This window comes from Heterocephalus glaber, unplaced genomic scaffold (genome assembly GCF_053883595.1).
Source record: "Heterocephalus glaber isolate CG9 unplaced genomic scaffold, H.glaber_assembly_v1.0 deba00001472, whole genome shotgun sequence".
In the NCBI taxonomy this organism is placed as follows: domain Eukaryota; kingdom Metazoa; phylum Chordata; class Mammalia; order Rodentia; family Bathyergidae; genus Heterocephalus; species Heterocephalus glaber.
This window is the reverse complement of record NW_028258315.1, coordinates 24,661,874-24,689,705: the sequence shown is the minus strand read 5'-3', so window position 1 is coordinate 24,689,705 and position 27,832 is coordinate 24,661,874. Positions and strand designations below refer to the sequence as shown.

At 42.1% G+C, this 27,832-nt stretch overlaps 4 protein-coding genes and 3 non-coding genes across 8 annotated transcripts; 4 read left to right on the top strand and 3 right to left on the bottom strand.

Moving 5' to 3' along the window:
- The first annotated feature begins 80 nt into the window (after nt 1–80).
- Nucleotides 81–162, top strand: Trnas-gcu (transfer RNA serine (anticodon GCU)). The gene has a single exon. It is a non-coding gene; the product is annotated as a tRNA-Ser (tRNA).
- Nucleotides 163–2,391: 2,229 nt separating this feature from the next.
- On the bottom strand, nt 2,392–2,464 carry Trnar-ucg (transfer RNA arginine (anticodon UCG)). Its single transcript has one exon. It is a non-coding gene; the product is annotated as a tRNA-Arg (tRNA).
- Nucleotides 2,465–6,187: 3,723 nt separating this feature from the next.
- Trnam-cau (transfer RNA methionine (anticodon CAU)) lies at nt 6,188–6,259 on the bottom strand. Its single transcript has one exon. It is a non-coding gene; the product is annotated as a tRNA-Met (tRNA).
- A 745-nt stretch (nt 6,260–7,004) lies between these two features.
- Nucleotides 7,005–12,711, top strand: LOC110349751 (histone H4). 2 transcript variants are annotated; one of them, XM_087181862.1, is made up of 3 exons: nt 7,005–7,735; nt 11,053–11,139; nt 12,519–12,711. In XM_087181862.1, exon 1 carries the CDS (start codon nt 7,051–7,053, stop codon nt 7,360–7,362), a length of 312 nt encoding a protein of 103 aa, XP_087037988.1. In that variant the 5' UTR covers nt 7,005–7,050; the 3' UTR covers nt 7,363–7,735; nt 11,053–11,139; nt 12,519–12,711. The 2 variants fall into 2 exon arrangements, with proteins under 2 accessions (XP_087037988.1, XP_087037989.1); XM_087181863.1 differs by lacking the exon at nt 11,053–11,139.
- Nucleotides 12,712–15,047: 2,336 nt separating this feature from the next.
- Nucleotides 15,048–15,514, bottom strand: LOC101698085 (histone H2B type 1-F/J/L). Its single transcript, XM_004847534.3, has one exon. The coding sequence runs from the start codon at nt 15,452–15,454 to the stop codon at nt 15,074–15,076; it is 381 nt and encodes a 126-aa protein (XP_004847591.1). The 5' UTR covers nt 15,455–15,514; the 3' UTR covers nt 15,048–15,073.
- A 210-nt stretch (nt 15,515–15,724) lies between these two features.
- On the top strand, nt 15,725–17,563 carry LOC101698466 (histone H2A type 1). The gene has a single exon (XM_087181861.1). The coding sequence runs from the start codon at nt 15,778–15,780 to the stop codon at nt 16,168–16,170; it is 393 nt and encodes a 130-aa protein (XP_087037987.1). The 5' UTR covers nt 15,725–15,777; the 3' UTR covers nt 16,171–17,563.
- Nucleotides 17,111–17,563, top strand: LOC147826249 (histone H3.1). Its single transcript, XM_087181860.1, has one exon. The coding sequence runs from the start codon at nt 17,111–17,113 to the stop codon at nt 17,519–17,521; it is 411 nt and encodes a 136-aa protein (XP_087037986.1). The 3' UTR covers nt 17,522–17,563.
- Nucleotides 17,564–27,832: the final 10,269 nt, after the last annotated feature.

The window sequence follows — 27,832 nt, the reverse complement described above, 5'->3', positions numbered from 1 at the left end:
GAAAAAAGCACATAAAAGGAAAAAAAGAACACTGTAGTTCATAAAGCAACATAAAACTTTCTGAGAGGGCACGTGTTGACGACGAGGTGGCCGAGTGGTTAAGGCGATGGACTGCTAATCCATTGTGCTCTGCACGCGTGGGTTCGAATCCCATCCTCGTCGATCAGTCCTCCACTCACGTGGAAACGGAGTTTTAGCCGTAACACCCTTTCTCCAACTTTATTTTATAGAGGCTTGGAGGTCCGGAGGTTTAGCGGTTGCTCCAAGTTCTGGAGGCTGCTACTTGCACGCACGGTGGCACCGAATTGCCCAGGTCTGCCGGTCGCCGCTTCCCGCACAGCCCTGGCCCTTCTCCTGGTAGACCCACTACAGCTGGGCAAGTTTTCTCTCCGCGTTCCCCCGGCTCCTTGCCCAGGCTTAGTGAAGTCAATGTTCGAGGGCGGGGCGCAGCCGCCCTTGCTGTCTCTAGCCCAGAGGTACCTCCAGTGGGTCTCCTGGGTTGAGGGCCACTGGCCACACTCGACTCAGCGTCGCACTCTCTGTAATTGTGGTTTCTCTGTCTTGGGAGTTTGTTAAATATCCATCCTCTGTTAAATATCCATCCTCTGTTAAATCCCATTCACGTTTCCAAGTCCATAGCTCCTTCCGCGAACTAATTTCAGATGATAGCAGGTCCTGCCTTTCTGCAACTCAACTGTTTCTGCACCGTGCTCCTCTGACCAAGAGGCTCTGCTTCTTGGTGGCAAAATCCTTTTGCAAGATGGAGATTAAAGCTCCCCCTCTTGCCACAAATACTCAAACAGAAAAACTCCTTATATTTTAGTTGGATCAATTTTAATGGAAGATCTTTCCCAAGCATTCTAGTGCCTATTTATTTCTCCTTTGATCATTTGCTGCTGTTCTGCATCTTCATTTCACCGGTCACCTGCTTTCACTTCATAGTACACTGTAGTAAGGGGTTGTCTATATAGAGCAGAGTGACATTTGCAGGACCATAAAGATGATCTCTTTGAAAAGTTTCTCCCCTGTATCAGTTGTTACGTATTTATACAGACGAGAAAACTAATGTGGAGAACACAAACTACTTGGTAAAAACATCTATGGATGACTAGAGGAAGCAGGAACCAGAAAGGAGATCTAAAAGGGAGGCTGCAGAGGAAGTAATTATGATTGTACTGTTAATATTCATGTTTTGATCTAGAACAGTGATGGTGAACCTTTTAGAGATGAGTGCCCCAGCTGCAACCCCAAACCCTCTTACTTATTGCAAAGTGCCAACACTACAATTAAACTGGAATACTGAGTTATCAGTTTAGAAAAAACAACTCGTACATTAACATTTTTGTCTTAAAGGAAAATCATTATAACAACTTTCAATGATACAAATAGCTTTTTATTGAAAGGTATTTGATGCTCGGGTGCTGGGGTGATGCTGGGGTGATGCTTAGAACAACTTGGCTGGTATGCGGATCAAGATCTGGGCTCTGGGTGCTCCCTGCAGCATGTACCATAGGTTTGCTACCACTGATCTAGAAAAACACCCCTGGACTTCAATGCAACCAACACACCCATTTGCAACCTATTTCATCGTGACATCAGCAGTTGGAAATTATTTCTCCTTCAAACACAGTCATTATTGCATGCAGATATCGAGGCACAAGAAATATATTGCTGTATGCGTTTCATGTGCGTTTTCCCGACATCCTGTTTGTAGACAAACAGCACAAACAATTGGGCTCTTTTAATGGCCCTAATATTTATTTCTGCTCTGCAATTTAGGATTGAATATGAGCTGCTGTCATCCTTTTGATGCCAATGAAACCAAAGCAAAAAAGTTAAAATGGAAAAGGAAGGGAAGACTGAGAACCACTGACATGGGTTCCAGTAGTAGTCTAATAGCTCATATGGGCTTGGATTAGAAATGTGGAACATATGCCAACCTGCTAAGCCTGAGGAAAAAGGGACAGGTTTCCCACTGGGATGACCCCTAGAACCTGACCTCATTGTGAGACTCAAGGTCGAGAGGCTGTGGTTTACAGAGCTGATTTCTTTTTTCAAGAGGCACAAAAATATCTGAAACCCAGACACTCAAAACTCTGATGTGGGGAGAATAGATCTTCAATATATCAGAAGGCTAATTTCAGTTTTGACTTTATCTTTTCACTCCAGCGCCAATTGTCTCAAGGCCTTTTGAGACTGGTGTCCTTCCCTTTATTTATTTTTTTTTTCTCTACTTCCCTTTAAAGGAGAAGAGGAAGAAAGAAAAAAGTTTGAAAATCCCAGAGAGAACGAGTAATATTTTTCTTTCAACGAAACAAGGTGATCTTATTTTGAAAGAGTTATATTAAAAAAAGAAAAAGAAAAAGAAAAAAAGCTACAACCGGAAAATGTTAACCACGAAGGGATTCGAACCCTCAATCTTCTGATCCGAAGTCAGACGCCTTATCCGTTAGGCCACGTGGTCCCCGTAACTACTGTTTTGCTGGAGTACATAGAAAGTAGTACATTGAATACCGAAGTTTCTGTCCAAGCCCGAGTTTTTAAAAAGTCATTTAATAATAACAAGAAGGCAGTGACGTCCCGACCCCTGTACCTTTAATTATCGGAAAAATGGAAACTGTAGTTGACGTGAGTTATTTGGGATCCCGGATGCGGGATTTCTGAGAGGTCGAATTGACAATTATTTCGATCTCGTGGTCTCGCTGTTTTACAGAGAAAAGTTGTCTGCTCTATGACTTCTGGCAGCAGAAATATTGTAGTTTCTGTGCTCTAAAAGATGCCAAGATGTTACATATTGGCTGCACCGAGGGATATTTTTCAAGATGCTTCTCAGAGTCCCTTTCCCCGGGCAGGCTTATCACGTGCAATTTCACAGACTCTAGGGACGCTGACGGTGAGCCTTGCGGTTGCCAAGGAAATCGCAGGCGGCAGTTTCACCAAAGGAACGTCAGCGTCTTCGTGCTTGGGTGTCTCCCAGGGAAAACCGGGATCTTTCCCTGATTGTTACAACGTGGCATCTAAGCATTTTTTTTCCCCCAGTAAATTCCTGTCTGTTTTTTTTTAAAAAGAAAAGAATAAGGGGTATAAGAGAATTCCAGGGCCATTACTATATTCTGAGGCTTCCTTTTATTATGAAGTGAAGAAACACAAAGCAGAAAAAAAAATTTAGACTGTTAAGAATTTTTACAATGAATTATTGAAGCAGTACAAAAACAAGAAGCAATAAAATTATCCTATGAAGAAAGAGTATTTACAGGATTTAGAATGCTCTGTAGTATGCTTAATTCTATATAACAGGATATAGATCTAAAACTGTTTTGGACGACTTTTTGTTTTTGGACAGAGTCTCATTACGTACTCCAGGCTGGCTTCTTTTAAGCCTCTCAGTGAATCTTTGTGACTCCGTGCATTTTGTTTGAAGATAATGTCAGTAGTTTCTTCATAAGCTGTTTTCTTTCTTTTCCTACATCGCAGGCACTGGAAGCAATGACTCTTCTCCCTCATTTGTGGTAGAACTTGGCTTTTCTGGATTAGGAAAAAAGAAATTTCTGGAGCCAAGGAGTAGCACCTGGAAAATAGTAGGAGCGCAATAAAAATGTGCTGAATTTTTAATATACACATTTTTGAATTCTACAATCATTTTTGAAGTAAATTAATTAAAAAAGTTCTATTCTGCAAAGCATGTGAAAACAGACTTGTTCTCTCTTCTTGGATACAGAGATTGGTTGAAGAACTATTTGTAATATTTTCATGACATGTGATGCCATTTTTGGCTAAACCATCATGTGTAATGGTGAAAGAGGTGAAAAGTAGTAAGATCCTGATAATTGGATTTGGCACATGAGAGAAACAGAAGTTATGATTTTTTTTTTTCTGTAGTGACGAAGTTTCCATTGCCAGGAATAGACATGAAGGCAGGAGGAGTATTTGGAGGGTGAAGTATGTATGTGTGTGTTAAGACTTGTTTAAGTTGTGTATAACATTTCAGTGGCAATGACCAATACAAAGTCATCCCAAACCTTCCTTCTCTAAGTTTAGAAGGAAAATTATTTCTTGAAAGATAAACTAATCAAAGACCAAATCACAAATATGTGTAAGAATTTCATAGAGTTTTTGTAACAAGAGAATCTGATCACATTCTTTGTTCACAATTGTTTGGTAGTTTCCTATTGCCTATGGAATAATAAAATCAAATTGCATTGCATATTGAGTCCCTTAATGAGCTACCCTTTCTCTATCTGTTCTGCCATAAATCCAGAAAGTAATGTAAGATCTAAAACTTCTAGTGCTTTTTTCACACCTCTGACCCTTGCAGGATCTCTAGCTCTGAGTCTTGCTAGATATGCCCCCCATGAACAGGGAAGGCTCCCCATGGTGCCTGTCCCTTATGAGCCAGACAGGCTGCATCCTACTCAGTTATCAGCATAATAGCCTTAATTTCTCTGCCAGCTCCTAAACCTCCAGCTTCCCATTACCACAAAGGCTGCCTCTCACCGGCTCTGGGAGTTTTTTCTGCTTTTCATTACATCCACTCAATTGTCTGCATGGCATGCAGTGCACTACTCTTCCTGGCTTTCCATATTTATGACCATATGTATGACATTGCTACCTATCTCACCTACCCCGTGTTGGAGACAAGGCCTGTGCCTCACTAAGTGTGTGAATAAGAATTGATCCCAACACAGCCATGTCTTGCTTCAAATTCCTTTCCCTCATACAACCTCCCTTACCTTCATACTCAATTTCACTGAACTATTTATAGTTTCTTACCAACTCTTTAACTGTCATGCCTCTTTGTATTTGTTTCTTTTGCCTAGAATCCTCTGTTTGTCTGTCTAGCAAGTACTTATTCAAGTTTTGGCTCAAAACTTGCCACCATTCCTGAAGAAGACACTTGCCAGAGGACAGTTAATACAGCAAAACTCTTTTATTCACTTTCCACTGAACTCTGTAGATAAATGCCACGGTGAGGACCCTTGACCACACCTTGAAAAGTACAATGCTGGAATGTCCACATTTACTGAGTAATGATGTTATTCTATACCCTTGGAGCACCAAATCATTATGAACCAGGTTGTCAGCATTTTAAAAGTAAACATGAAGATTCATGATGTGCACCTGGTGTCTGGCTAAGGGTTCACCCCGTCGCTGGTCATGTGGTGACCAACTCCCTTTAGCAACTCTGACTCCATAGTAAAGTGGGCTTTGCTTGACAAACACGGATGACACTCAGATTATAGCTCAAGAGAAAAGAGAATGTGTGTTGTCACTGAAGACTGGAAAAAAAGCCTTCTCCAGCCTTCATCTGTGTGTATCTCTTTCCTTCATTTCCTGCATTGTAACCTTTGCTGTAATAAATTGTGAACTGTGACTATATGTCAAGTTATATAACTCCTTCTTCAAATCAGTGGTGTTCATGGCTATGATCACCAATTTCCTTTATTTTCACTGCACTTAGTCAGGGCTCTTTTTAAAGAAATAGTGGTATATTGAAAATATTTACTTGTTTAAAAGCATGTATAGACTGCAGGCGACTTGATTTCTTCTTAGCTTCTAGCACAGAATCTGATTCATAAGTATCAGAATAGAAGTTTTTTGGTGGGGTGGAGAACAGTGACACTCGTATAAGCACAGAAAATATGACTATAGAAGATTTTACAGCGGGGTAGAGATTAGAGACACATTTATTTACCACACCTGTCTCAAACTGCCCATTTTCTCCCAAAATTCAGAGTTGTAGTTGCGAATAATATGCACAGGGAACTGTCCATTAGATTCCTAGTTAATCACCGTAACCACTTGGCAAGTAAAGGTTTCTGAATTATCTATAAAAGGAAATAAAACTTGATTCCTGGGTTCATCTCCGACCCGCCCTCATCCTTGTCACTCAGCTGATTTCAACATTTTTCGGCTTCACAGGGCAACACATATTTGTGATAATGGGCTCATAAAGGTGGCACAGCCATTTTGATAACCAGAAGAAATCTGATTTGAGAGGACAAAGTAATACCACTTAGGAATCCATGAAAGGTGCAGACGGTCAATATTTGCACATATATTTTTGAGAAGCTGTTTCAATTCAGGGATCTTTCTTTGAACTATTTGGATGCAATTTGTTTTCTTAAGGTAAGCGACACGATTCTAGCTAAATAAACGGAGATGAGGTTAAAAACAAATGAAAAGAACTTAGCAGAGGATGGTTTCGATCCATCGACCTCTGGGTTATGGGCCCAGCACGCTTCCGCTGCGCCACTCTGCTACTTACACAAAGAGCTCCTAAGAATAGTCTTAACTCTGTTCCTGAATGACACCATACACTAACCAGTGAGAAATCGCCTTTTTACTTGGAGAGCAAAGGGTGTGTATTCTTTGGAAAGTCGCTGTCTGCATCAAACAGAAAACAAAAATTAGAGACACAAACATCAACACTAGTGAGTTGTTGGGTACAGATGTGATGGGAGGTTAGATACCTGAATGGAAACTGAAGATTTTGATAATGGGGAGGAAAAGACGCCGAGAATGGAACCAGGACCTCTGCACAGCGGGCGAGAATAATACTACGGAATCAGTAACCAGCTACCGATTTGTTTTCCGAAAACTCGAGGCGTTGGGGAGAGCGAATACGGCAATTTTCAAATTTCTCCCCGGAAGCGTTTCGGTCTCTAACAGCAGTGAGCGGAACGGGAGCGCAGAAAGCTTGCCTCTTACTTTCAACCAGGGTTGCGGAAAGCAGCTCTGGTGCAGTCGTCCTAAAGCGACCCAAGTAGCGAATAACAATTATTTAAGAAAGGTTAAATGCTTCAGTCTGACTTAGTGACAAAGGCGGAGAGCTTTTCTTTCGCGCAGAGGATTAGTAGGCAGGACTTCCGCGAAGAACGCCTCTGGGAGCAGAATCCGGGTTAACGGTGACGTCATTCGGCGGGCTACGAGGGCGGGACCAAAATTCACGCGGGAGCTGCAGCTTTCAATTAGGTCCGCACTCCATGCATATAAGTTTTGCTGTCAGCCTGAACAATCGCTTTCCAGAAGTCTCTCAGTAGCAGGGTCATCATGTCTGGTCGTGGCAAGGGAGGCAAAGGTCTTGGTAAAGGCGGCGCTAAGCGCCATCGGAAGGTGCTGCGCGACAACATTCAGGGCATCACCAAACCCGCCATCCGCCGCCTGGCCCGGCGCGGCGGCGTCAAGCGCATCTCCGGCCTCATCTATGAGGAGACGCGTGGGGTGCTGAAGGTCTTCCTGGAGAACGTGATCCGCGACGCTGTCACCTACACGGAGCACGCCAAGCGCAAGACGGTCACGGCCATGGACGTAGTCTACGCGCTCAAGCGCCAGGGACGTACGCTTTACGGCTTCGGCGGTTAGATCTTCTCTGTTACTGAAACCCTATAACACCAACCAAAGGCCCTTTTCAGGGCCGCCCACATATCCCTTTAAAGGAGCTAACATTTTTGTCTTGCTGATCTATTTATCACGTAAGACTCTTAATCCCGAGTGTTTTGGTATTACTCCTTTCTCTGACCTAATTGTAAGCTTAAAGAGGAAAGAGGTAGTTTGGGGTTTGTTCTGGTCGGTGCCGGCTCCTATCCGTGCAGTCGATCAGCGGAGACACAATTCGTTCCTGGGTGCCGGGAGATTGCTCTCCCTTGTTGCCGCACTCAAGATGGCTGCAGGAAGACGGGGTGGCGGGAGCAGGAACAAAGCGCTGGGCGTCCGCGCCGACTACGGCTTTGGAGAGGTAGGTACCTGCGAAGAGTGTTTGGCGAAAGTATTTATGAAGCAGTGCAAGTCCCCCAAGTTAAATATTGGACTAAGCCCTCACATTTCACACAGCGAACTAAAATTCGAGTACTTACACAATCTTGAAGCCATCCCAAAATGTCATCTGTTTGCCTTACATATCGACTTAAGATATTTGCTCAAATCTGTTGTAAACAGCATCCTCCCCTCCATTTTTTGACGTTGATATGCTAGAGACAAACTTATACATGTTTTTAGGTTTGCTTCCTGATGGGATAATTTCATTTAGCTTCCATTCATGGTATGCCATATAAAGCAGAAATGGTTTCCCTAATTTTAGTCTAATTCAGGTCGATATGTTTGTCAGAAACATATCAGGGGTGCATGATTGCCTTATCCAAATTTAATACGTTCAATTGCTGGCTTAGTGATAGTTCTATTGTAAAATCAACCTTTTCCTTGTGGCCACAAGTGATCTGTAGAGTGATACATTGAATTAGAAGAACTAATAGAATTATTTTCAGTTTTTTCTTCTCAAAGATCTGAGTTTTCTTTTTCTGTGTGTGCATGTGTGTTGAGACAGGGTCTCCCTATGTAGCCCAGGCTGGTCTTGAACTCTGAGTGATCCTCCTGCTTCATCCTCCTCAGTGATGGGATTGCAATTGTGCACCACTACACTTGGGTATAATTGTGTGTAAATATGAAAAGAATCACGTATCATTACAGCTGAGGCATTGGTTTGAGGAGAAAAACTTACATGAATATAATTTTAACAAGCAAAAAAATGTTTTTTGTTCATAGGCCAGACATGGTTCTATGCTGTGGGAACTGCAGTAGTGAATGACAGTGAACAAAGCAGTAGTTCAGTATTCATTCATGGAGTTTATTTTAGTAATAGGTTCTGGGTGCACAATGTAAGTTAAACATAGTATGTCATATGATACTGAGTGCTCTCATTACTGATGCTAGAAACAGTAAATTTTGTGTTAGGAAATATTATGGTTTTTAGTTAGCTGTGTGAAACGTGAGGGCTTAGGTACTGCATACTTAACAGTTTGGGGTGAAATGTACTGATGTTTGTATGTATATTTTTAAACAAAATGCTACCAATGCTATGTATGTAGCTGATGTTTAAGGCTGGCCTTGAACTCTCGGTGATCCTCTTGCCTCAGCCTCCTGAGTGACAGGATCTAATCTATATTTAAAAATGATCTATCTGGATGCTTGATGGAAAATGTGATAGGACCAGAGTAGGAGTGAGGAGATCACATAGGAGGCTACAAAAATAGTTGGGATGAAATGGCTTGGACCAATGTGCTGGTGGTAGAGGTTGGAAAAAGTGTTTGGACCCTGCATATATTTTGAAAGGAAGGCTTTAGACTTTTTTCCATGAACTAGTAATGTTTAGGATCTGAGAAAGAAAATTTGTGGATGATTCCTATGATTTTAACTATGGAAATTGGGATAGAGAAACCACATTGGTAAATTGGGAAGAATGTAAGGAACAACTTTTTGAAGGGAATTACAGGTCTAGTTTTGAATATTCAAGGAGAGAACAATGTGAAATTGGTAGTTGGATATATGAGTCAGGAGTTTAGGGAAAAAGAGTGGGAACATAATTGAATGTAACTGCCGTGAGAATAGAAAAGCCACAAGATCCAAAGAAATCTTTTGGGAAAGAAGCTTGAAAATGAAGAGAAGCAGTTCAAGGATGGAGCCCCAGGTCAGAGAAATGAGGAATATTTACTAGGTACCCATGGTGTATAGATTAATAACTTTGGTTTTAGAAGGGCTTTGTCCAGTTTTCATCCTTTCTCCTGTTATTCTCAGCACAGAATACATTTTATTCCTATGTGGAAAAATGCCCTCACCAGCAGGGTATGCAATAACTCTGGAAACCTCACCCAAGCAATGTCTTAAAATTAGAGCGATGGGGCAATCCCTGTGGGGATACAGTGATCCTGGACATATAGGACACTCTCTCTGAAATGCACCCCTTCTCCCCACATGATTAGCAAACAGTTTCAGTGTGTTTTCAGGCCTCCTGAAGTCTACGATAGTACTCAGTGTAAGAGTTCTGTATCTGATGCTGCCTTCTTCCAAACCATCACAGAAGCTTGTATTACACAGGAGGAACCAGGGAAGGCCACAGACCCTGCACGGCAGCCTTGCTGTGGGTGTGATTGGGGAGGCAGCGGGTGTTGGGGACCCTGCTGGGGCTGTCACCCAACTCGCTCCTTAGGGAGAGACTCTACAGGCAGCATGTGCAGCTCAGAGGTCAGCCATGACAAGTGAGCTTTCTCCTGGACAAAGGACAACAGCTGCACAGACACTGCCACGGCGTGGAAACCAGATGAAGCTCAGGACATGAGAAGTACACTTCACCAAGAGCATAAACAGGAACAGAGAGGCAGCAATTTGTTAATTTGACTGATCCTAAAGGTCTTCACAGATGAGCCCTGAGAATGAAAATCTGACGCTGTTGAACTGCCATCTCCTTGTTGCTATGGAGATAGGTCTACCTGTTGATAATATGGAAAATTAAGTCACCCCACAGATTTTTTCCCCTTGAGCCCCAGTCTCAGACTGTGCTACCTGTTGGCAAGCCCTTGAGACAGCCCAATTAACATTCACTTGTAACTTCAAAGGAATTTTGGAATTTTGGAAATCACCTCTGCAAAAAAGAGGTCCTGTCATCATCCTGAATTTGGTGAACTGCAACATTTACCCTTTCAGTTGGAGCCATTTTTGTCTTTCCTTTCACACTGGACATCCAATCTATCTGTCATAATAACTCAGTTCTGAAACTACAAGTCGTTTCTTATTCCCATTGGCCTTGTTCACTTTTATTAGTACCGTGTCCTGGTCACCTGGTTCTCCCTTTGCTTTCTTTCATACAGCAGCCAGACAGACTACAACCAAGGGCAAGTGAGATCAGGTCACCTTTCTGCTGGAAACCCCTAGTAATGCTCATTGCACTCCAGGTGAAAGACGGAGTGTTTTCCGTGGCCCAGAAGGCCTTGCTTTTAGGTCTTTGTTAGCTATTAGGCCTCAAATCCCAGTACTTTTCCTCTCCTTCCAAACCTAGCTTCACCAACTCCTGGGACCTTCCCTCACCCAGGGTCTCTGTTCTGATACACATCTGTTCTGACTGTTCCTTCTGCCTGGGCCTCACCTCTTCTGGACTTCTGCAGGCCTTGCTCCCTCTCTCAGGTTTGTATTTAAACGGCATCCTGTCAGTGAGGCTGTCTGATCACTCATAGTGAACTGCCACACTTCCCCCATTCCTTGCTGTATTTTTCCTTTCTTTGGAAGGTATATTGGAGAGTCAACACACGCCCTGCAGAGAAGCACCGCAGGAAGGAAGGGTGACATAGGATGTCCAAAGAGCATGTAATTCAGGTGACTATTTCCTTTTTCTAGCAGAAAAGGAAAACATTTCATGAAGGATCCTTTCAAAAGCAAGTCTAGTGTATTAGCAATTTTGCAAACTGCTGTTCTTAAGGGTGATATTTCTTGTAATAAAATTTCAGAACAAGCAACATTTAATTGTTTATTGAGGTTAAGATGATCATTTTTCCATTAATATATTTGTATGTTCTTGTTTCTTGGCCTTAAATTTTAATTCTACATAAACATAGCTAAGTTATAAAGGATAGTGTGATGATCATACTTGATCCCACTTATCAACCAGGTATAACACAGATTACCAATAACCATTTTGCTGCAATTTGCCCCTGTTGCTACCCACCAGAGGTAACCACAATTTAGAATTCGGTATTTCTTTCTTGCTATAAAAATTCTTTATTTTTCTGTCCTTTACAATATGTTGCACTATGTTATTTAGCTTTCTTATTTGGTCTTCTTCGTGGTCAGTAGGGTATGACTGATTATAAATAAGGACATATGCTTAGAGTTACAGGATTAGTTGGTTCACAAATACTTCTCAGTCTGTTTTTCCCTTTTAGGTTATGATACTTTCACTTAAAAATTTTCCTGGGCTTGGGATTTAGCTCAGTAGCTCCATTGCCTGCCCTGCAAGCACAAGGACCCGAGTTCGATCCCCGGTACAAAAACAACAACAAAGAAATTTTCTGAGTACAGAATTATATCTTCAAATATTTATTCTATTCACTTTTGTATACCAAGGACATTTTACAATATACATAGTTAATTTTTAGTTGAACAAATGACTTTTCTTTTTTCCTGCGGTACCAGGGATTGAACTCAGGACCTTGTGCTTGCAAGGCAGACACGGTGGCACTGAGCTAAATCCCCAGCCCCAACTTTTCTTTTTCTTAATGTAGGGGCAGGAGATCTGGAGAGGAAACTGTGACAGAACTTCCCATCTGTCACTGGGAGAGTTGAAGAGCGCCAAGTAGAGAAGGTTCTCTCCAATTTTTTTTTTTTTTTTTCAGTACTAGGAATTGAACCGCTTGTCAGGCAGGTGCGGCATCACTGAGCTACATCCTTGGTCTGAGAAGGTTCTCTTCAGAGGAGAACTTTAAAGAAATAGCAGCAGTGTTAACATTTTGGCATTAATCTATTTTTTTCCCTTGTGACTAAATCATGTGTATGAATAAAAATGACACAAATGGGAATACATTATTTGATAATTTTCTTTTCCTTCATACTGCCCCACAAGCATATTTTGTTTATTTTTTCTACAATGTTATTTTTGACTACTGCATAGTATTTTATTAGGGACGGAACATATTCTTAGCCAAAGTTCTATTCTTACACATTTATATTTGTACTTTCTTTTTTTTTTTTTTTTTTAGCAACCATCTACCGGTGCTCCAGGTTCCACAATCAACCAATCAGGCTCGAGGGCTTCCTGCAGGTTCCCGTCCCTTATTTGCATAGCGCACCGAGTGCTAACCTGTGCAGGTGCTTTATGTCACTTCCCCCTCATTGTCCCTCGGAGCGCCCTGCTTTGCAAACGGCTAATTAAAACTTTCTCTTTTATCTGAATTCTTTTCTTAGCGGATTTTTGTTGACATGATTTCGCGGGATATCCCTGGTTCTTCTAGTGAGGGCTTGGGGAAAAAAATTGCCCGAAAATATTACATTGCTTATTTGGCAGGCAATGACAGGGAGTTCTAACACCTTCTTCGCCAGAATAAGACCTAGCCAGAACACAATCAGCTTTGAATACTAGAGATCAAAATTCCAGCCCCAATCAGCCTTTCCTTGCCTTACTTGCCGTCACTATTGTCTTGCTCAGTGGCTACTCTGGAAGGCAGGTAAGGCAAGGACCGGCTGATTGGGGCTGGGATTTTTGATCTTTAGTCTTCAAAGCTGATTATGTTCTGGCTAAGTCCTATTTTCGGGGGAAACATGACAGTTATAGGAACTAGGATATCTTCAAAAACACTTCCGGGGAAGACCATAGTCTAGGAGAGGGGTTGGGCTCTTTGAAGAATACCGTTGCTACTGCTGGACAAGGGGACTATTTTGCCTTGTTTAAGGTCCGGGGCCTCAAGGTTTTTCAGGGAGGACAGAGTGTGCCCTATCATGGCAGGCGGCCAGAGCCTTGAACCACTGTGTTTTTGTCGGAGGGGCAGGGAGGTTTCCTCTGAGCACACACTGCGCTACATTATCTGTGTTCTTATTGGCCAACCCGGCAAAATCATGCAGTCAATCTTCTCTTTAGAGGTAAGAGAATGCTCATAGAGGAATTGAATACATTGCCCAAATTTAGGCTTCAGGCAGGACTATTTTGTTCTGAAGGGTTTCTCATTTAAACCATAACACAGTATTCTCACGAATACATTGTTTAAAAATGTATTTCAAGATGAGCATTGAAGATGAAGAAATGAAAATTTAAATAATACTATGAGGCTTGCGAAATTTCCTTCACGAGTGTCTACAAAATTGGGTCACTTAGTATTCACTTAGTATTGAAATTTGCTCCATCGGCATTTGCAACCATTTAGTTAATAAGCAGAAAATGAGGATTTCAAGCTCAGTTTTACTTTGCCAATGTCCATGCCCCCCCCCCCCCCCCCCCCCCATGATGTTCAGTTTACATTTCCTTTCAGGTGAGTTTGAGTTTCCAAAACTGATTTTTTGTTGTTTAAAAGAAACATTTGCTGGTGTAATAAATGGCTTTGCTTCACAACATATTTATATCTCCTGATGTTTTACTTCAACTGAACCTAAATCTCTCCTATAATTGCAACTAGCTTCCTGCCTGAGTTGTTACTAACAAGTAGTGTGGAACTCATCCTTAGATTCATACACAAGGGATTCAGATCTCATAATTTCTATGTAAGAGACTAGTTATTTAACTTTAATTTCTCAGGTCATTTTTCCCTAAAACAAATGATTCCAAGCCAGCTTGGGCTGCATAGTGAGTTCAAGGCCAGCCTGAACTACATAATGAGACCCTGTCTCACCCCCGCCCCCCCCAACAAAAAATCGAACAACCGCCCACCTCCATGATTTCATTTCATAGGAAGTGATTGCAGGGTAATCGACAGTGAATGTAAAGAATGACCCACAAATCTAAATGCCTCCGAACTCTCTTCTCTTAAAGTGAAATTTCAAGGAACAAAGAAGACATGGACAAGGTCCAGCACACTGAGGAGTTAGGGGGAACTGGAGGAGTCTGGGGCCTGAAAGTGGAAACTGGTAGGGGCAGGTGCAGTATGAGACTCACTTCTCCCCACGATAGATGTAGTACATGGCAATAATTTTTACATCTTCCCTTCCACCCTCCTAGTATGTTGCCTGATCTGTCTCTAAAGCTTGTGTGTTCATGTGAGCAAAAATCTAGGATGGATAGAACAGGTTTTGACCATCAAATAATCCGAGGGATAAAAAAATCAGTGAATAAACGTGGTACTACGGGCGAAGTTGTGGCAGAGACCTGTGGTTTATATAATCAGATCCCTAAGACGCAGCTCTTGCCAGTATAATCTAAGATCAGCAAAATGTAAAATGTAGCTTTCTCTCAGGAATTCTTAACCTAATCTTCGATACTGAAGCACTCAAAACTCCAGAATTCTGCCTGGTTACTCCCTGATCAAGGACAATGGGGTAATGAAAAAGTGAAACTGAAAACAATCAGTTTAGGGAGTGGCGGCGTGGGGGGAAGGGAAGAGGATAGTACGAGGTGGGATCTATCTAAACACTAGTCATCTTTCCTGTTGATAATTTAGCTAAATGGAACCTCTTGAGTATCTTAATGCTTCCCTGTTAGAAAGTATTAAGAAAAAAAAATAAACGTAATCATGTGATGCCATAGGCTTAAGTTTCCAGTTACAGACCTTTAAAAGACTACGTGGGTGGCTCTGAAAAGAGCCTTTGGGTTTCAGAGTGGCGGGTGCGCTCACTTGGAGCTGGTGTACTTGGTGACAGCCTTGGTACCCTCGGACACGGCGTGCTTGGCCAACTCCCCTGGCAACAGCAGCCGCACAGCCGTCTGGATCTCCCGCGACGTGATGGTCGAGCGCTTGTTGTAATGCGCCAGGCGCGACGCTTCGCTCGCGATGCGCTCGAAGATGTCGTTGACGAAGGAATTCATAATGCCCATGGCCTTGGACGAGATACCGGTGTCGGGGTGGACTTGCTTGAGCACCTTGTACACGTAGACGGAGTAGCTCTCCTTGCGGCTGCGCTTGCGCTTCTTGCCGTCTTTCTTCTGCGCCTTGGTCACCGCTTTCTTCGAGCCCTTCTTCGGGGCAGGGGCCGATTTCGCCGGCTCAGGCATGATAGACACAATTCAAGAATCCAGCTCCAAGACAAATGGCAGTCTCCAACTGCAACGATGTTAATATTTGTAGGGCTTGTATGCAAACGTGGCGTTTCAAAACTTAGGCTCTGATTGGGTAGATTTCCTAGACCGCCACGTCACATGCAAATTAGGTGATTTGCAAGCCTCCTTTGCAATTGGTTATATTCTGTAGTTTGCCCTAGCCAATCATAGAGTGGAATTTACAATCCCTACTGGCAGTATAATTCCTTGTCACTTGTATAAGAAACCTTTATATACATTTACACGTACTGGTGGTTACCCTTGTTAACTTTTTAGTGATGTCTGGACGCGGCAAGCAGGGCGGTAAGGCTCGCGCCAAGGCTAAGACGCGCTCCTCCCGCGCCGGGCTGCAGTTCCCGGTGGGCCGCGTGCACCGCCTGCTCCGCAAGGGTAACTACGCCGAGCGCGTGGGCGCCGGCGCCCCGGTGTACCTGGCGGCCGTACTCGAGTACCTGACGGCCGAAATTCTGGAGCTGGCGGGCAACGCGGCGCGCGATAACAAGAAGACGCGCATCATCCCGCGCCACCTGCAGCTGGCCATCCGCAACGACGAGGAACTCAACAAGCTGCTGGGCAAGGTGACGATCGCTCAGGGTGGCGTGCTGCCCAACATCCAGGCCGTGCTGCTGCCCAAGAAGACCGAGAGCCACCACAAGGCCAAGGGAAAGTAAAGTAGTTAAATATCGGAACGTGTGGCGACCTCCTCTCAAACCCAAAGGCTCTTTTCAGAGCCATCCACATTTTCAAATAAAAGAGCACGTAGCAGAAACCGGGTTGAAATCTATTGGTTTCAAATGTTCGGCCAACTTGAAAGTTTTACCCTACAAGAACCCCATGCAGTTCACTCAATGGGTAAACTGACCAGAGTGTCTTGTGACATTACCGTTGAATGTTATCCAGAAATATGAACTTCCTACACGGGACACTTTAATGTTGCGATGTTTACCATCTGCTAGGAAGCAGGTTTCAGAAAAGTTTGGAGTTTCAGAAAAGCAGTTTCAGAAAAGTCCCCAGAAAAGGGAAATCCAAAATAAGGCGAGTAGTTTTCGGAAGACGTCGCAGAAGATGGTAGGTGTAGTGACCCTGGACATCATTTAAATGCGGTCATTGGGAAGTCGAGACAGTCTGGGGTTTTCAAATCCTGAGCCGAAGTAAAAATTTTCTCTAAGCGAATGTTCGGATGTCGTTTAATTTAGCGCAGTCATACAAAGTCCAGACTAGGAAAGGACAATCTACATGTTTGTGGGTTCAAATTATGGATTCTTAAAGTGTGGTCTTACCAGCCCCACCACATATTTGCTAAATCAGAACATTTTATAAGACATTCAAGTGGTGCTTTGTGGATATTAGAGTTTGAGAAGCGTGCAATTAGGTTTAGGAACGGAATTCCTTGGGGGTCATGCTAACAGAGTACCGGATTAGAAAGTGAACTAACTCATCCAATCAGAGTCTTCAATTATCCGCCAATCACTTCGCTGAATTTCAACCAATAGTTTTAGTGCGCGGGACTTTTGAAAACCGTCAAGACCAATCAGAATGTTCCTGAGTATATATAAAGGCAAGCAGCTAAGGAACTCGTTCTGTTTTAGTTTGTCTTTTCCTGCTTGGGTAATGGCCCGTACGAAGCAAACCGCCCGGAAGTCCACAGGTGGCAAGGCTCCACGCAAGCAGCTCGCTACCAAGGCTGCCCGCAAGAGCGCGCCGGCCACCGGCGGCGTGAAAAAGCCGCACCGCTACCGGCCCGGCACCGTGGCGCTGCGCGAGATCCGCCGCTACCAGAAGTCTACCGAGCTGTTGATTCGCAAGCTGCCGTTCCAGCGTCTGGTTCGCGAGATCGCGCAGGACTTCAAGACTGACCTGCGCTTCCAGAGCTCGGCTGTCATGGCGCTGCAGGAAGCCTGTGAGGCCTACCTGGTGGGGCTGTTCGAGGACACCAACCTGTGCGCCATCCACGCCAAGCGGGTCACTATCATGCCCAAGGACATCCAGCTCGCGCGCCGCATTCGTGGAGAGAGGGCTTAAAACTTTCAAACACATCAAAAGGCTCTTTTAAGAGCCACCTACTATGCAGAAACAGCTGTAACTAACTTAATCTTTAATTTACATAGGTGGGTGTTTTGTTTCAGTCTTGGAGAAGTTGGTTACCCCTTTATGAGCTGTACCTCTATTACGTTGGGAGGCTGATCCTGTAGCACGGTTCTTCAGTGGAAGAAAAACAGCATTCAGCTATGGGTACGTACTAGGACAGCCCTTCAAAAATTTGTTTGGCCACTGGTAGTTAAGAAGCATACTGCTGGATGACCTTAGTGTCCGGAACTTTATTTGCTCAGTTAAACCCTATGTAAGGATCAAAGTGATTCAGGGTTTGCCTTGCCGGTGTGTTGTGCTAGTTTTTGTTCTATTACAAGTAGTGGAATACAAAACTGCAAGTATTACATTACACAATTATTACATTTTTCCCAATTATTACATTTGTAATACAAAACCATTAGAAGTAATGGAAGAAGAGGTAGGTATGAGAAAAAATGGGAAGGTCTCCGGACCGGGGACCTGCTAGTATCAAAATTAACTTGAATCAATAATTAATCCCCCCCCATCAGGATTTCTGAGTTCATTTGTAGCAGAACAAAGCAGTGCTCAGATGGGATGTACACAATGCGATTCAATGTTTTCCACCTACTAGAAGTGTGAGAATCCAGTCACATTATAGGAATTAGTTTGGTACCCCATCTAGGGTAAAGAATCTGTATTGTACCAAATCTGGTACTACATACAATACCAAAAAGTAATTCTTAGGAAAACTAGCTTGAGGCCTAATTTTAGTGTTTGTAGGCATAGTCAACTCGTGATTAATGACCTTTTACCAACTTTATTCATGACAGAAAGCACTATTCTCTGTACATAACAGGGACCTCATGAGATTTCTGTATAATTTGGTCTCAGTTACAATCATTTGGAGTTTTTATAAAAGACCTTGGGACCCATTTCTAACTACTGTAACGAGTCTGTGAGGAGATGCATGAAATTCAGATCTACCCAGTTACAATTAATATCTAAACTGGTTAGCTGGGATTGAGACATCATTAAATCATTTCCAGTCCCATGACCAGCTTCTGTTTTGAAACACGCTTTTCTGTAATTTGCATTGAGAGAGAAATATTCTGCAAAAAAGACCTTTTGGCCTGCTTGACAACTGTGTTAACTCAGTACAGGGAGTCACTGTAATGGTCACCCAGGATTCACAACAGTGCCTCTCCCCACCCCCACCCCCACCTCACCTGGGGATTGAACCCAAGGTCTTTGCTATGATTTACATTCTCAACCCTTATTTATGGAGGCAGAGTCACCCTAAATCACTAACTTGTTCAGGTGGGCACGAACTTGGCAGTCCTGCATCAGCCTCCCAGGTAGTAGAGCTATTTTTGAGTGAAAGGCTAATTAATATGAGTCTATGCTGAGACACAGCTGCATTCAGTGAATGGCTGCACAAGGTTTGGGGGGGCGGGTGCTACCAGGAGGGGCAGACACCATTCTAGGCTTTTTGTCAAACTTCCAAAATGCCTTTCTGTCTTTATACATTGGGGCTTTCCTCTACACAATTAGCACAGAGTCCTGTTTGAGTATCAGCTGGTGTGCTGTCATGGCTTTTGTTTATTTACTAACTTGTCACTTTCAGATTTTTTTTTTAACTGAAAAGACAGCTCATTTATGGAGACCAGAAGGAAGAGGATGAGGTGGAGGAGGAAGAGGAGGAGAAAAGGAGATAGAGCAGAAGCAACAGCAGCAACAGTCTTGCTGAAACCCAGATATTTTCATTTTTTTTTGTTACCAGGGATCGAATTTGGGTCCTTGTGGTTGGGAGGCAGGCAGCGGCACCACTGAGCTAAATCCCCAACCCATATTTTCATTTTTAAATACTTTTAGTATGTGCTATTTCAGTAAAAGTGTTTCACAACCTTTATTATGTGAAGTCAGTTTAATAAAGCTGATGTACATCTCATCCACTTTCAATATCATCAGCACCGGCCAATTACTTAAATTTGTTTTGAGGTACTGGGGATTGAATTTAGGGCCTTTGTACTGATCTACATCCCTAGCTCTTTCTTTTATTTTTTTGGTACTGGCGATCAAATTCGGGACCTTGCACTTGGGAGGCAGGTGCGGAACCACTGAGCTTAATCCCTGGCCTCCTTTCTTTTATTTTTTGAGACAAGGTCTTGCTAACTTGCTAAGGTGCCCAGGCAAACCTCAAAACTGAGCAATCTTGTTTCAGCTTCTCAAGAGTGCAGGGATTACAGCGGTACACCACCACACCCAGCTTGCATCTGCTATGTAAGAATCTAATTGCAATGACATCATTATGGCAATTTAACATGGATGCCCTTTAAACTTACTTGTTCCTAATGTATTTGTTGAAATTTTACAATGTCTGTGCATTGTGTCCAGAGAACAAAACAAAATTCCTGTTCTCAGAGAGTTTGCATTGGCTCTGTGATAGGCAGAAATTAAACTATATAAATAACATTGTGTGTAATATCAGATGATAAGAAAAAAGACAAGAATGTGGAGTAAAATTTGGAGTTGAAATTTAGATATATATGGTCACAATGAAGACCTCACAAAGAGTATTTCAGCAAAGGCCTGAAAGATGTGAAGAAGACGGCTGTGGGGGTGGCCTCAGGAAGAAGAGGGAAGTGTTGAGGTAGGAGAGTGGGCTAGGTGGAATGGAAAGGATACAGCAGGAGATGAAGGTGGAAAAACTCACTAGGCCTGAGCCTGCCATCTGACAGGTTTTGGGGGAGAAGAATTTACCCTTCCACCCTCCCACCCCCAACATTAGGTTCTCAGTTGAAACAATCAGATTGCCAGGAGAAACAAGTTCACTAATATGTACATTTCACATATACTTGGAAGACACTCAGATAATTTGTAAATCATAGAGGTGGCTTTGCATCCTGGCTCATACAGCGCCTTCAACAAAGGACAGTAAATATATAACGTGCTGGGACAAAAGAATAGGACTTTGTGTGCCATATCTTGGGGGAAAGGCAATAACCAGGCAATAACATAAAAGGTAGTTAATAAAGTTTATGAATGTTCCTTATTCTGGTTCACCTCCATGCTCCCTAGGGTGAGTGCTGTCTTTAGCAGTTAACCTTTGTTCTCCCTGGGAGAAGGGCTGGAGGGGGTAGGGGTGGAGGGATTCCTTGTTTGTAAATTTTTGTCCTGCTTTGAGGCAGAGGGCACAGAGATTTCTTGTATGTGCTTCTTAATTGTCTTTATTTTTTTGGTACCAGGGATTGAACTCGGGTCCTTGAGCTTTTGAAGCAGGCGGTGGAACCACTGAGCTAAATGCCCGGCTCTTAATTGTCTTTAGCTTTATAGTCTTTCTTATTTTGGGGTTACCTATTCAGGGTTTTCTTTACAGGTCACTGTAAGAAGTTTGGCTTTTGCTCTAGATGAGAAACAAGGCCCTGAGAGGAGTTGAACACAGGCATCTTCTTGTCTCACAATTATGCAGCTTCTGCTTTATTTTTAGTCTTGATTGTGCTCCAGTATATAAATTAGGGCCCAGTTTTCTTTTTTTTCTGCTATTCAAATCTTGAAAACAGAAACTAACCTGGAGCTTTTCATAGGGTGGGAGACTAGAGTATGCTACCCTCAAATATGTCCCATTGGCACACCAATTGTTATTTGAAGGAAATTAAGAAGGTGCTGATGCAGGAAAATGGTTCATTCTCCGTTTTTCTAAAAGCACAGCATAGCTTTAGCTGCCTGTCTTCTAGCAGTAGAACAAAGGTAATCACTGAAAACATTTCTTTAAACCATTTTCTCTTTCTATTTGATGGTGCTCATATAAGCCAGAATTCAAAAACCGCTTCTTTGATAACTCATCATTTCCCAGGTTTCTCTCACTGTATATATGAGGTATATATACAAGTTAATAAACTTCTGTTTTACGGTCTGTTCCAGCTAAAAATTTACGATGCTTGAGGAAAGGATTATTTTTCCTTCCCTAAAATAAGGAGAAAAGGCAAAGCCTATAAAAGTTTGTTTTGGGTTGAGTTTGATTCACTTTAGTGTTGTTTCCATTGACTAGCTTTATAGCCACTGGAAAATTGTTTTCCTCATTGGGTAGCACACTGGATTTGTATGGAATGCCAAGTTAAATGTCTTTGGGGAGTAGGAAAGGGTTCACTGTGCAGGGATAACCGTGAGCTACCCACCTTTATCTCACTGGGTCAGGCTATAAAAGACCTGGCTGAATTTAAGGTCCCTAACTATCACTTGTAAGCTTCTATAGCTGTTTCACTGTTCATTAAGTAATTTGCCCAAAAGAGAAATTCACAACACTTTCTTTGTGAACTGTCCAAGTGGTGAGGATTTATGATTTCATTAGTTCAAAAATCTGTAATTTAAGCAGGGCATAGTGGTGCATGCCTATAATCCCAGCACTCAGGAGGCTGAGGCAGGAGATTTACCATGAGTTTGAGGCCAACCTGGGCTCCACAGTGAGTTCAAGGACAGTCTGGACTACATAGCAAGACCTTTTCTCAAATAAAAGTCTGTAATTTATTGTCTATCAGAGAGTTTCATATGGTTTACTTTATGTAATCCACACAGTATCTCCAGGGGCTAGAAATCATTACTATATTAGACCCACTATGAGGATGGAGAAACAGAAGATGGTGAGGTGGACGGCCTCTCAAGAGGGTTTATTTAGAGAATTAAGTCATAGACTATTACTATAGCTACAACCATGTATATTACATGCATGCATTTATTTTCATCCATCCATCTTTTCAACAAACATTTTCTCTGGTATTGCGGATAGGACCCAGGGCCTTGCACATTCTAAGCACTTACTGTAGAATGAGCTTCACTGTCACTTGGTGGAAATGTTTTGAGTGCTCACCATGTGCCCAGCATTGTTTGGGTGCTGCAGATACAGCTGTGAATAATAGGTAAAGTTCCCTTTGTGTGGAGTTTATTCACAATCTTTTGGGAGACAGATGATAGACAAGAATCAAAAAATACAATAGACTCTTAGATGAAAAACATAAAGAAGATAAGGACATAGAGGACTGCCAGCCAGTAGGCATACAGATTGTATTATTAAATGGTGAGGTGGAAAAGGCTTCACAGTGAAGATGAGATGGAGTGAAGGACATTAGGCCTGGAAGGAGTGCAGTGTTTATAAATCTAAAGGAAGAGCATTCCGTAGAGAAGAAACACCACACAGATCTGGCATACCTGAGGTGTGGGCCACAGTTCTTATAACCAACTACATAATCCAGGGTCCTCCTCTGTTTTTTCAAGTCTGAGTTTCTAGGGAACTCAAAAGTGATTTATACATTTTCATTTTTTTCAAATATTGCTCCAGGTCTTTGAGGACACACAATTAAGATGGGGAACCAAGTGGCAGAGACAGGAAGAGATGAATTTTAATCCAATGAAAGAATGCCTGATACAACCACAGTGATTACTAAAATAAGAGTATTATATTAATAATACGATCATTTAGACTTACAAGCATTGGCTGGACATGGTGGCACATGCCTGTAATTCCCGAACTCTAGGAGGCTGACAGGAAAGGATTGCAAGTTGAGGCTAATCTGGGCAATTTAAGCACCCTGTCTCAGAAAATAAAGAATAAAAGGCCTGGGGATGCTGTAAAGTGCTTTCCTATCTGCTGGAACCCCTGGGTTCAATCCCTGATATTGCCAATAACCAAAACAAACAAACAAAAAACTAAAAAACAGAAGTGAGGTTCTGCAAAATCAGCATTATTGTTTTGATTTTTCAGAAGAAAGACAGTCTAAACATGATATTTCTTTAGAAAGCTTTACATACAAGTATGCTCACTGAAATTGTATGGCACTGGGATATCTATGAATGAGTTTCCAAGTACAGGTAAAATTGCTCATCCTATACTCGTTTTAATATAATGGCCAAATGCATGATTGTGACAGCTAAACACAAAATTAAATACATTAAAATCATGCAGTGATGCAAGCAATACATATTTCCACCTGCTGATCTTGATCCCTACCTGAGGCTTGGCAGTGATCACTTGTTTTTTGAACTCTTCATATTGGATGTTACTGCAGTCTCATCTGAGATGCAGGGATTTCTCTTATGGTATCTACACTAGCAGTTACTTTCAATTTCTGTAAATCATATCGGAAGGAGGAACAGAAGTCTGGCGTCCATCAGGATTTACCCAAATATCATTGAGAATTTTTAATTTTTGGATACAACATCAGTTCCCTAGATCTTTATTTCTTCGGTGAGCTCTTCCTGTTGATCGTCCAAGAGGTACTGTATTCCGTGAAGCTGTCTTATCCCTACGGTCTTTTCCAGCTTTGAAAGATCACTGCACTAGAGTTGGAAATTCTATTGCTGAGGCAAATGCAACTTCCTCTCCTTTGGTTAACACCCCCCACCCCATCTCTCTCCTTTTTCTTCCTTTGATTAGTTCTTGAGAAACACAACTACAGTTTGCTTTATTTCTGTGGTTAATTTAATTTTTTTTGAAGTTTAATTTAGGATGTTAAGTTGAATGTATTATGAAGTACCTAGAGAACTAGTAAAGCATTATTTTTGGGTATTTCTGTGGCAGTATTTCCAGAGGAGACTGATATGTGAATCTGACTGGAATAAGGTGTTTTCTTGATTTCCTCAGCCATATTTTGACTTTACACAGCTACATTTGGACTCCTAACAATGTTCACCTGAAAATGAGAATTTGATTCTAGTTAGAGTTGGATTATCTTATCTTCCCAACTGAAGCAATTCTTGTGAGTGTGTATAATCCATTCAACAAAATTCTGGGGGAAAGCCTACGTTATCCTGAAGGTAAAAAGAGTCACTGATTAAATTTTTTTTTTTTTCTTGAGACAAGGTTTCACTATGTAGTTCAGGCTGGCCTTGAATTCACTAGTTAGCCCAGGCTGGCAATCCTCCTGCATCAGGCTCCCAAGGGCTGGAATTGCAGGTGTGCAACACCACATCCAGGATTGATTAGGTTCTAAGAGCTACTCTTTTTGTTTTATTTCTACTGTTTTAGGCAATGAGCCGAGGCGGGGATTACAACGGAGTTGTACGTTAAAACTGGTTATATCTTCTTACTCAGTGATAAAATCTCCCACATTCCTTTGCAGCTATGTGTGCCATTGGCCCATTTTGATCAATGGTGTATTTATATTTTGCCATCATCAAGGCTTTGTAGAAGGGAAAGTTCTTTGTGTCCACTGAGGGTTGAATAAATGAGTCTGTGAAATAACAGGAGAAAATGTCTCCAAATTTATTATGTGTATGGGAACATCACATGAAAGAAATTTTATGCTCAGAAGCCCAGTGAGATCTTATTTGCCAGTGAAAAGTTTATCTACCCTCTGCATAGGGGAGAGAAGGGAGTATAGGTTATTTAGGGGAGAGTAAATTACTTTTGGAAAGATGAATGGGCCCTCAGAAGAACAGGTGATATAACCTGTGATAAAGTCTGTCTGGGTTTGGTTTTGATCTCCTATCTCTCTGGTGATAGTAATGAGATTTGGAAGGGTGAGGATTCATAACAATTGTATCCTTGTGGAAATTCAGAGAAACCTCTCCGGTGTTTTCTTTTCCCTACATGCTCTCAGTTTGAAGTCCAAATTGATTTTGGGGTGGTATTTCCTCAGGTCCTTCAGTTTCCATGCATGGTGGGAATGTCCCTTTCCGTGCCCTTTTCTCCGTCCTTCAGGATGCAATGTGAATAGGATGGTGCTGGAGCAGGCATCTTAGCCTATAAGGGGAAGGGACACAGTAAGACTGTCATATGAGAAATTCCCTTAATGCAAATAAACCTCCAAATACACTGCCAGGCAGGCTGTTCATGAACCATGGACCAAAAGGCTCACAGACTGCTGTAACGTTCCCAAATTTCACGGCCTGTGCGCATTTTTATTGAATCAATTTTGAACACATAATAGGAAACAAGGGGAAGAGGATTGACAAGTTAATATGTTTCGGATAAGTTGCCAATGAGAGTTACAAACCTGAATCCTTGCTTAGGTCTGTCATATGGGGAACCTTCCCTCCTTCCCCAACAGATTTTTCTGATGAGAGAGAGGGTAGTCTTCAGAGCCGGAGTTGACAGTGACCAAAAGGGCTTGGCAGATGGACATTATTTGGAGCCTACACATATTTGACCTGTTGAAGAGATGCAGGGAGAAATATAAACCACAGATGTTATTTACCAGTGACACATTAAACAGTCATGTGGAGAGGTAAAATTGGATCCAAAATTTGTTAGTTGAAGACCTCAGAAATGTTGAACTTCTTCATGAATGTTTGGTATCTCACACATATTCTGCTTTTTCATGTACTCCTGTGTCTGTGTAGCACATGCAAGCTCTTCCTGACTTTCTGTAACTTGTCTCATAGGCCACTAATTTATGACTCATACAAAATACAGCTTTTAATTTTTATCTGCACCTTATTTACCTAAAACTTCTTTTAAGTTTCTTAGTTTGTATGAATCATCTATAAAATCCTTATGAGTTTCATCCATCCCACTTGTTGTTTGTGTTCATTCTTCCTAGCAGAATGGAATAGCAGAATATATTTGAGAAAAATTCAAACAAAAAGGCAGATCACACATTGAACATAGCAGTGGTATTCTCTAAGGGCATCAGCGTCCCATTCCAGGGCTGAGGTACATAGTTTTACAGGACAGAGAAGTGCTTTTATGATTATTTAAGTAGTGATTTCAGGGATCTTGATAATAATGCATACAGGTACACATTAAGAAAACAACTTTATCTTATTAAAAAATGAAGGAAGGATAATATTAGCTATCATTATAGTATTATTTTCTACATGTTACTAAGGCACCAAATTAGCATTTTTATGAAATTTTTGTTTCTAATCAGTGATGAGACATGGCTATAAGAATATAAATATCCCTTCTTCCCTTTCTTTTTCGGTACTAAGGATTGAACCCAGGGCCTTTGAGCTGAGCTGCATCCCCAGCCTTTTCTAAAATTTAGTTTGAGACAGTCTTCCTTCATTATCCAGGGTGAGCTGAAATTTGTGACCCTCTTGCCACAGCTGGGGTTATAGGCCTGGGCCACCATACCTGGGGACCCCTGTTCTTAACTACAGTCTGTTCTTACAGATTTGAACTTTGCCAGTGCTAGCTTGCTGGCTCTCCTCCCCTAAGCGGGATAAGTCATTTGCATCTCCAAATCTGTCTTGCTTGCTTCTCTTCCCTTTTCACCTCTCTTGCTCTATTCTCCTTGCAGAATTGCTTCCATGGGATTTGAAAATTTTCAAGATTTCCATTTCAGTTTTTGGTGATTTAAATTGAGCCCCATCAAAAGCCAGTTGAAGGTAGGTATGGTAGCACATGTCTATAATCCCTGGACTCTGGGAGGCTGAGGCAGGAGGACTGCAAATTCCAACTGATTGTGGGGGAGGGGAGGGGAGGGGAAGGCCAGCAATGTAACTCAGTGTGAAGGCCTTGGGTTCAATCTCAGTGCCACAACAATTTTTAATAAAATGACTTAAAAAAAAAGACTTTCACACTGATCCTTCCCCTTTCAGTTAGCTAAGATTATTATTTAAATATCCATTTTAGACTGCAATAGTTGTAAAGACTACGATCAAAAATGAGCCTTGGGGCTGGGAATTTAGCTCAGTGGCGCTGTGCCTGCCTCAAAAGTGCAAGATCCTGAGTTTGATCCCTGGTACCAAAAAAAAAACCAAACCAACAAACCAACAACAACTGAGCCCTTGCTCAGTTGGCCACAATCATCTTCTGGTCATTTATTAAGTCCTATAATTGTTGGCTGGGGATTTAGCTCAGTGGTTCCGTGGCCTGCCTAGCAAGCGTAAGGACCCAAGTTTGATTCCTGGTACCAAAGGAAAAAAAAAAGATAAGTCTTAGAAGTGTAAACATGCAGCTTTTGCAGCTCAACAGCATCTCTCAAGGATCTGACAGCCTTCTTAAAACTGAACCATAAAAAGAATAAGATCTGTCTCCAAGACTCCACAGGAGGACATAATCTAATTTTGATAATTAGCAGCCAACAAACACAAGCTGGCCTAGTGTCCTGTACACTAATCAACCCTTTGTACCTTTTACTTGTTGGCTCTCTGTTTCCTCTTCAGTCACTTGCTTTTAGTTGGCTTTAAAAAAATCACCAATTCTCTAGGTCACACAGTCAAGCAATATAGTAGTCTTCCTCTGGCTTTGTTATAGATGACACTTTTGACATATGGGTTATGATGATAGTGATTGGTTTAGTTACTTTTTACGGATTTGAGGGCCATTTTTGTTGAAGCCAC

Bases quoted from the DNA above. Each gene is read 5' to 3' on its own strand.
- LOC101698466 (XM_087181861.1), top strand. From the start codon at position 15,778: ATGTCTGGACGCGGCAAGCAGGGCGGTAAGGCTCGCGCCAAGGCTAAG.
- LOC147826249 (XM_087181860.1), top strand. From the start codon at position 17,111: ATGGCCCGTACGAAGCAAACCGCCCGGAAGTCCACAGGTGGCAAGGCT.
- LOC110349751 (XM_087181863.1), top strand. From the start codon at position 7,051: ATGTCTGGTCGTGGCAAGGGAGGCAAAGGTCTTGGTAAAGGCGGCGCT.
- LOC101698085 (XM_004847534.3), bottom strand. From the start codon at position 15,454: ATGCCTGAGCCGGCGAAATCGGCCCCTGCCCCGAAGAAGGGCTCGAAG.